At 36.3% G+C, this 7,878-nt stretch overlaps 1 protein-coding gene across 1 annotated transcript in view; it reads right to left on the bottom strand.

Moving 5' to 3' along the window:
* The window catches only part of LOC121874827, a 29,217-nt gene that overhangs the window by 21,212 nt on the left and 127 nt on the right, over positions 1 to 7,878 (bottom strand). The window contains exons 1-2 of the mRNA XM_042379112.1: positions 7,852 to 7,878; positions 998 to 2,157 (exon numbers count right to left, since the gene is read on the bottom strand). The exon at positions 7,852 to 7,878 is cut by the window's right edge and continues 127 nt beyond it. Of these exons, the coding sequence (XP_042235046.1) occupies positions 998 to 2,156 (1,159 nt within the window). The 5' untranslated portion in view covers position 2,157; positions 7,852 to 7,878. The remainder of the gene's footprint in view (positions 1 to 997; positions 2,158 to 7,851) is intronic.

Below are 7,878 nucleotides of genomic sequence, written 5' to 3' on the forward strand. Positions count from 1 at the left end.
GTAAAAAAAAATCATTCTTCTCTCTTTATCAGTCAATGAACACTGAGTAAATGCATCGTAGTCTCACAAACACCAGAAGACACTCACCCACATCTCGAACTCCACGAGCTAAAAAAACCATAAGAAAAAGAGAATCATATTTATTCACATCGTCGTGGCTGAGGTGTTGAGAGCCAGCAAAATATTACCACGAGTTGTATCATTAGCAGTGTAATCAATGACTATCCCTGGCTGGTTTCTGTTCTTTCATCGGCTCTTTTGTCTAATGTATATTAATATATAAACAATGCTATATATACAGTCAGTGAATGTATATCTCAAGACCTTGGCATCAGCTGATAATGTATATAAACTTCTTTTCTTTTTCACCTAATATACGATGCATTATTAATTTAATATCATCAGCCCTTCATGGTGCACTCAGGACAGGAAAAGCTCCCAAGAAAAAAAAAATCACCATCCAGCGCCAGTGAAATGAAAGGCGTGAAAATTGATTAGTGACGTCACCTTTAAGGGGCTCAGAAAAAGAAGCTCCACCCACTTGATATGACGTAACCTTCCGGAGGCTTGTCATTGGTTAACGGGGATCATTACGTATCATAGTCGGTAAGTAACTGCGTGTCGCTAAGTATATAATAATCTTGTCAATTAAATATTTATTCCGTAAATACTAATTGGAAAGCTTAACTAGGTACCGTATTTAAAGCCTAAAATTTCTATGAATTTAAATTTTTTCCCCTAATCTGTATTCCTGAAACAAATAATGGTTAAGTGTAACATTATAATCCTACATGTCTCTACGATTAACACTTCTGGATTAGCATTACACCAAGTTAAGTATTAATTGATTCATTAAGAATATTGTATTTAGCGTTTTTGGAATTCATAATTTAATGCGAGGAAACAGTTCATTAACCACGACTAATGTTATCTATAATATCTTCTCTGTAATACACATCTAAATCACTTTGTTAAGACGCCTGACTGGTTAACTTACTGTAAGACGCTGAAGATCTCTCCTGCCGAAGATGATAATCACTTGCTGTTCTCTTTGATCTTTTTCCTTCCCTCGGATATTCTGCATTGATCAGTTCTCCGGGAATAAGATTTTGATGGTGGGAATAATGTCCACAATAAGAAATATCATTAACATTTCTTTTGTCTTCTAGATATGCTTCAATCAGCTCTCTGTAGTCATCAGTACTTCCATCGTGTATGGTGGGAGGTGTTTTCGACACTTGGTTCGCGTGAATTCTAAGTGGGTTATGTTTCTTCTGCAGATAGTGGAATAAATGTTTCTGCGCCTGAGGAGACGACCCTTCAGGACCAAAGGAACTTCGCCCACGGTTAATATATTTATTATGTGTAGTAAGAAATGGGTTGAAGAGTCTGTCAGGAGGCTGTTGTATTGTTGTCGATGAATTCCCTGTCAAAAATAGCTGGAGGTTCCTCAATGGTTGATCTAAAGAAACGTAACTCTCACTCACATGGTCTGGAGCGTTTACAGTGTTGTTTAGACTTTTTTTCATACTCTCAGGGAATTCATTTATGTTTTTTGACTGTTCCTGGGAGTCGTCAACAATGTCTTGAATAGTAGTCTGAGAATTCTGCTTCCTCTCTGATTTATGTTTGACGTCATCCGGGTGGTTTATTCTTTCTGAAGATTTCTGAATTGTTGCCGAATGTCTCTTCATATTCTCCAGACACTCTTTCATCTTAATAGAGAGATTTTCACATTTCACTGGTGACTTGTGGTTCTTAACTACAAGTTCCAGGATGTTGTAAGAATCCTCTGCTGGGCGGTTACTTAAAGAAGCCAGAATCTCCCATAAAGACTGAAAAGTGTCTCTTTGAGCGACATAAGTGCTACCAGAGACCTTATCGGAGTCATCGCCGGTAGAAGCTTGATTGTGTTTTGAGGTTTCCTCGCCATTTCCTGAGTCAGAGAAATAATCGGAATTCACTTTGGCATGACCTGAGAGCTGTCGCCTTTCACCTTCTTTGTCCGGGAACTGGTCTGAAATTGGCGGACTTTGTGTAGGTTTGTTTGATCGACTGTTGAGGAGAAGTGGGCGGCCGTGGTTCCTGGAAGCGGCAGCATAAGTGGTTGTAATGCCCAGAAGAAACACTACATCCCACAGTGCCTTCTGCTTCATGCTGTAATGAAGGAAAATGGAAATTGAATCAAAGTGGTCTTGAAATAAATATAACAGTGTAAGTATAAGTATATCTCTTTCCCTCATCATTTTATATAAGTTTCTTCCACCAATACGACAAAGCAAAGGTTAGGTTAAGTATACTGATAGAGGAAAATTGATTACGTAAATAGTATATACGAGTTAGATATTTTATAAACATCTCCAGACATTCATATTCATAAGAGTTAAATAACAACGAGAGCATTTACAGAATCCAATTAACTATCGAGAGATAAAAGTCTTCTCCTTAATGTAATAAAGGAAGAATGATGTAACTATTGAATAGAAACCTTCATATGTCTCTATGACTTATAACCCCACACTATACATAAAATACATATAGAATAATAATCAATAATTAAACCTAGACTCTCAGTTGATTCTCTCTAAACTATCAAAAAAAATTGTTTTCATACAATAAATATTTACAAAGGTATAGAAGATCCCAGAGAGGTTACTTGGGCCATATAAGTGCGGGAAAACTAAGAAGAAAATCGAAACAAAACCGTTGCCAGTGTCTTTGTTGTCTTCACATCTTCAGGGTAGAGAGAAATAGTCCGTCTCTATTCCTGGAAGACGGTAACCCTCAGCGGTTATTGTTTAATTCGCCAGTGTGTGTGTGTGTGTGTGTGTGTGTGTGTGTGTGTGTGTGTGTGTGTTTGTGTGTGTGTGTGTGTGTGTGTGTTTGTGTGTGTGTGTGTGTGTGTGTGTGTGTGTGTGTGTGTGTGTGTGTGTGTGTGTGTGTGTGTGTGTGTGTGTGTGTGTGTGTGTGTGTTTGTGGTAAAAAGATCCATTGCCGAACAAAACTATTTGAAGATAAACTACACATTAGAATACATAGAATTATAAAAGATGTAAATATTTTTATTAGCCATAAGAAAAATCAAGGACTGTTATCTGGCACAAGACTCTTAAAAACGCTAAAGGAAGAGTTAATGGAGAAAACCCTGAAATTGGAAGTATTTAACGGTAATTATAAGTGAATGTAAGTAAATTAGTAACCGTAATGAACATCCGTTATTAAAATACAGATAAAACCTTTTACTGAAATTCCTTTATTATTCTTGAATGTATTGAGTGATCGTCTTGTAGAGTCTGTAAGGTGGAGAGCATTAACAGTCATTGAAATGATTGATATGCTAGAGTGTACACATTACCTCTTTTAGCCACAAAACAACAGTAGATATCAAAGGGATGTAATTGCTTTCATGACTTCGCGGATATGAAACAAAACACTTTTTTTCGGTCGCTCCTGAGAAGGTGACGAGTTGGAGCCTGATTATGGATACCACTTCTTAACTAGCTTTTGTTTATACCATTTCCATAAATGACCAAAATTACAAAAAAAAAGTTAAGGAATGTTGTACAGGAGCGTCACTCTCTATATTGCCTACCTAACCTAACCTAACCAAACCTAACCTAACCTAACCTAATCTAACCTAATCTAACCTAACCTAACTTACCCTAACCAAACGTGAGAGATGTGTTAAAGATAGTGCCCGGGTAATACTTTCTGTCAGGTGAGTTTAGGTCTGGCTTAGTGTGATGCGGTAAGCAAATATTCCCCCCCCCCCTTTCCACCCACTCTCCCTTTCTTCTTCCTTTCCCTCTCCCCTCCCCCCTCCCCCCTCCCCCCTCCTGCCCCCTTCCTCCTCCATTCAACATACTTGACTGAGGAACAGAGTCCATTCATAGCTTGATCGAGCGGAACTTTTATGGGAAAATGTATTCACCGATTTTAGATACGTATTCACTCACCAATAAACTTAATAACTTTTTTTTCATTTTTTTTTTCCTCTACAGCTTCAGAAACATGAATATCTTTTAACGCCAGTTGATATATATGTACTGTATAAAACACACGTATCAACTAACTTGACTGCGTGTAACGTTTTTAAACCTCTAAGCTCTTGTAATCTTCCACCGTCTATATTCAAGCACAGTTCAGATGATAGATCCAGTTTATTTTACCTAATTATTCTTATTTACTACTGCAATAAGTTATCTTCTCTCATACTACCGCTCGTTTCTGTTCCTTGCATTAATATAATATTCAACTCGTTATTTATTAATTTATTTATTTATTTATTTATTTATTTATTTATTCGTTTGTGCTAGTTGCTTCCTCTCTCTTTTTGCTTCTCCATTTTTACCATGCTGGCCGGAAATATATTAATAATGATCAGGAAGACGGTCCGCAGCGTCCCTAGCCTTTTAAGAAAATACTCGTACACATTATGCTTTCAAACGCATTGTCTTTCATTGTCGAGTCAACATCAAAGAAAAAAAGAACACAACATCAGAAGAAAATGAGGTGGAAGAGGGAAATGAGTAGATATTTCAAAGTAGAAATACCTGACTCATAGGAAACCAACTGTCCTCTCCAACACACACAGATGCGGGAAACCTCTGGCACATGACTACGGTATTCTATTTTGCATATCCAGAGCCAATACACGAAGGACACTCTTCCAAATATTATAGCGCTGATGTCTTTCGCTAATCAGGTTTAATCTAACGAGGGGACTGTGCTTTTAATTGTATTCATCCATCCTACACACCCCTCCTTCCCCTCACACTTCTATCTGCACTTTTACCTATTAATATTTCCGCTCCTGTCCCTTCAAGGCTAATTACTTGACCAAGGGATTTCATTAACAGTATTTCTCTCGTTGCTCCTATGGTCTATATATTCATTCATCTTGTTTTTCTATCAGTATGACTTAATTTTTATATTTTCCTTTAACACCATATTACTTTACCTTCCGGTCTCCTGATGTCAGTCATAATTGCTCAAGTTTCTGACCCGCGCAGCAATACAAACCACTCGTAACCATTTAAACAAACTTTTTTTCTCAAATTAAAACCAATATTCCATTATCATACATCGCTAAGATTATTCTGTCTCCCCACCTCAAGAGATATGATTTCATTTTCTCTTTCATATTCGCCATCATAACTTCAGTTGCTTCTGAAAAATACAATACATTTAACTTAAGTTTTCTTTTACTGACTATAATTGCTGTTTGTCTTGTTGTTGTTTTTTATTTGGAGACGTCCATTACTCTTTCCACTCACCTGTTAATCAGTTTTTGTAATATCTCTTCGCTGCCTCCAGTAAGAACAGTATCATATGCATATTGAAATACAGTAGTTAATATTATCTTGCAAATAAAAAAGTTAGTATCATTTGATTGTAACTTTGTTGTTGTTGTTGTTATAATGTTATGACTGCGCTTCAACAACTAAGGTCTTTCAGCTCATAGCATGGTTAGTAAAATTTTGAGATAGCCAACAGCCTCATCTAACTCCCGGCTTAATTGAAAATCAAACAATAATAATTAAGTTATTTAAAATACTATAACTGTCTGATGCCAGTTATGATTTTTTATCAATAGTAATATCTCCAACTCGTAAGGTCACTAAAACTTTAAGCTGTAGTAATACCGCGTAAGTCCTTACATCATCTCAAAAGTTATCACATCTCACTTAACCTAACAGGTTCAGGGAAGTCAATGGTTTGGAAAGATTCTTTGCGTTGGAATTTGTTGCCTAGAAAAATATAAAACGAGAGAGAGAGAGAGAGAGAGAGAGAGTGTGTGTGTGTGTGTGTTTCGGAGTTATTGGGTAGGGGAGGACTGCAAAAAGTCTATGGACATAAAACATAAAATATCAGGAAGAGGGCGCCAGAATTTTGAACATTTACTGTAAAATCCACATCAGATTGCATATGATTGTAGCATAATTGGATATTTCATTTATCCTCATTATATTTTATCACATTCTAATCTCAACTGTCATGTGTTATAACTCGGAAACGATAAGGTATTGACACGATGGTCATGAAGTCATTTATTCTTATTTAATTCTCAGTAATACATAAAACATAGGAAACATGTTACAGTATCCATAATAATAATCTCAGTACCTAGGAGTGATGAATTATGAAATTAAACATTATTTTGACTACCTAGGCGTGGGGGTAATCTCAGACGGTTCAACCTCAGCACGCACCAACCCGGTCTCAAATTATCATATGATTTTTGGATCGAACTGCGCGTGCATAGAGTATTTTCAGCACTGTAGAATCTCAGACCGTGACACCAGGACCTCTGCGTGAACATGGAAGTCTTCCACGGCACCACATGGATAACAAAAGCTATCCAAGGCTTTGTTGTATTTTGCACAAAGCTTGTTCCTGTTGCTTAAGAATAACACGAAGGAGCAGACTGTGTCAAATACAACAAAGCCAAAAATGGGTATTGTTGTCCAGGTTCTGTGGTAGCGCTCCCTGTTCTTTACACGCAGAGGACCCGGGTTCGATTCCTGACTAGCCAGGTATTATATATATATATATATATATATATATATATATATATATATATATATATATATATATATATATATATATATATATATATATATATATATATATAATGATTTTTATTTCTCTAGAGATTTCAGACTCCACATTTTCCCACCTTTTAAAATCCTTTCTCTGTCCCAACCAACTTCAAAATCCACCTTTTAAGTGTTTTTTTATCTACAACTACAGTTTTACATAACTTGCAACTGGTACAGAGAAAGTGAGCTACAGTTGACCAATCGATATCAACATTCACTAGAATCTAAAGTTGACGCATTTTTTTTCCCAATGCCTTTAATTTTCAAGTATTAAAACAACTATCCTTATCTAATGTCAACTATTTTCGAATGCAATTCATGAAACATGTTGCAAATTTATAGTATGTAAAGTTGTCAGCACATAATTAGTTCTGCCAATTTCACTTATACTGTACACTAAAAAACTATATTTTTAAAAAGAATATCCAGCCAGTTGATATGTCCAATTATTACATGAGATGAATCTCAGTGCTCAACATAAAAGCTTATTTTTCTTAAATAAAATTAAAAATGCGAGAAAAGTATGTTTATTATGTTAATTACTCGATATCATATGTACTATCCTCAGTATATGTAGTCACGTATATGTTATTATGTAAAACAGTGTAGTAAACAATCAATGAAATTACATAAACGCCCCTAACCATGGCTAGCTTACCCCCACTTAACTTGCATTACCTTCTGTTGCTAGTGGCAGGTGCTTAGGGTTCATTATCAGTGGTCGATACACATTCTAAAGACTTGGCTTATGTTATAAATCACTTTAAATGACTGAGGGCATGTGACACTACTTTAGTAAGACGGCCGAGGCACCTGTGAACTAGTATAATAAGTGGTGTTATCTCTTTAGTGATTAAAACGTGAATTAATTGTGTTTACTGTGGATTAGAGTCTGTCATACATACCTTTATAAGTATTTATCTGTTTTAGTGCCTCTATAAGTGATTGGTTTGCCGTAGTGCCTCTGCCGGAGAGTTACAGGTATTGGCATCATTACGTGAGAGTGAATTGGCGTGGGTTTCCTTTAATGGCTTGTTTACAGATATTTCTTTTGATATATAAATATTTTTTTTTAAATTTGATGCCATATTATGTTTACTATTGCTCGTTTTCTTCTCTCGAATGTAAACAAACACGGGACCGCCCCACTGCACAAAACCTGACGAGCCCCTGTAAACGCAAAAGTGAAGGGGACTGTACCTACGTGATGTCACTAAACAGTATTATGTTCTTAGTGTCGTGAACCCACCTGTATGCCTGTAGACCCGTGACGTCC

Source organism: Homarus americanus, unplaced genomic scaffold (genome assembly GCF_018991925.1).
Source record: "Homarus americanus isolate GMGI-L3 unplaced genomic scaffold, GMGI_Hamer_2.0 scaffold56009, whole genome shotgun sequence".
Lineage (NCBI taxonomy): Eukaryota > Metazoa > Arthropoda > Malacostraca > Decapoda > Nephropidae > Homarus > Homarus americanus.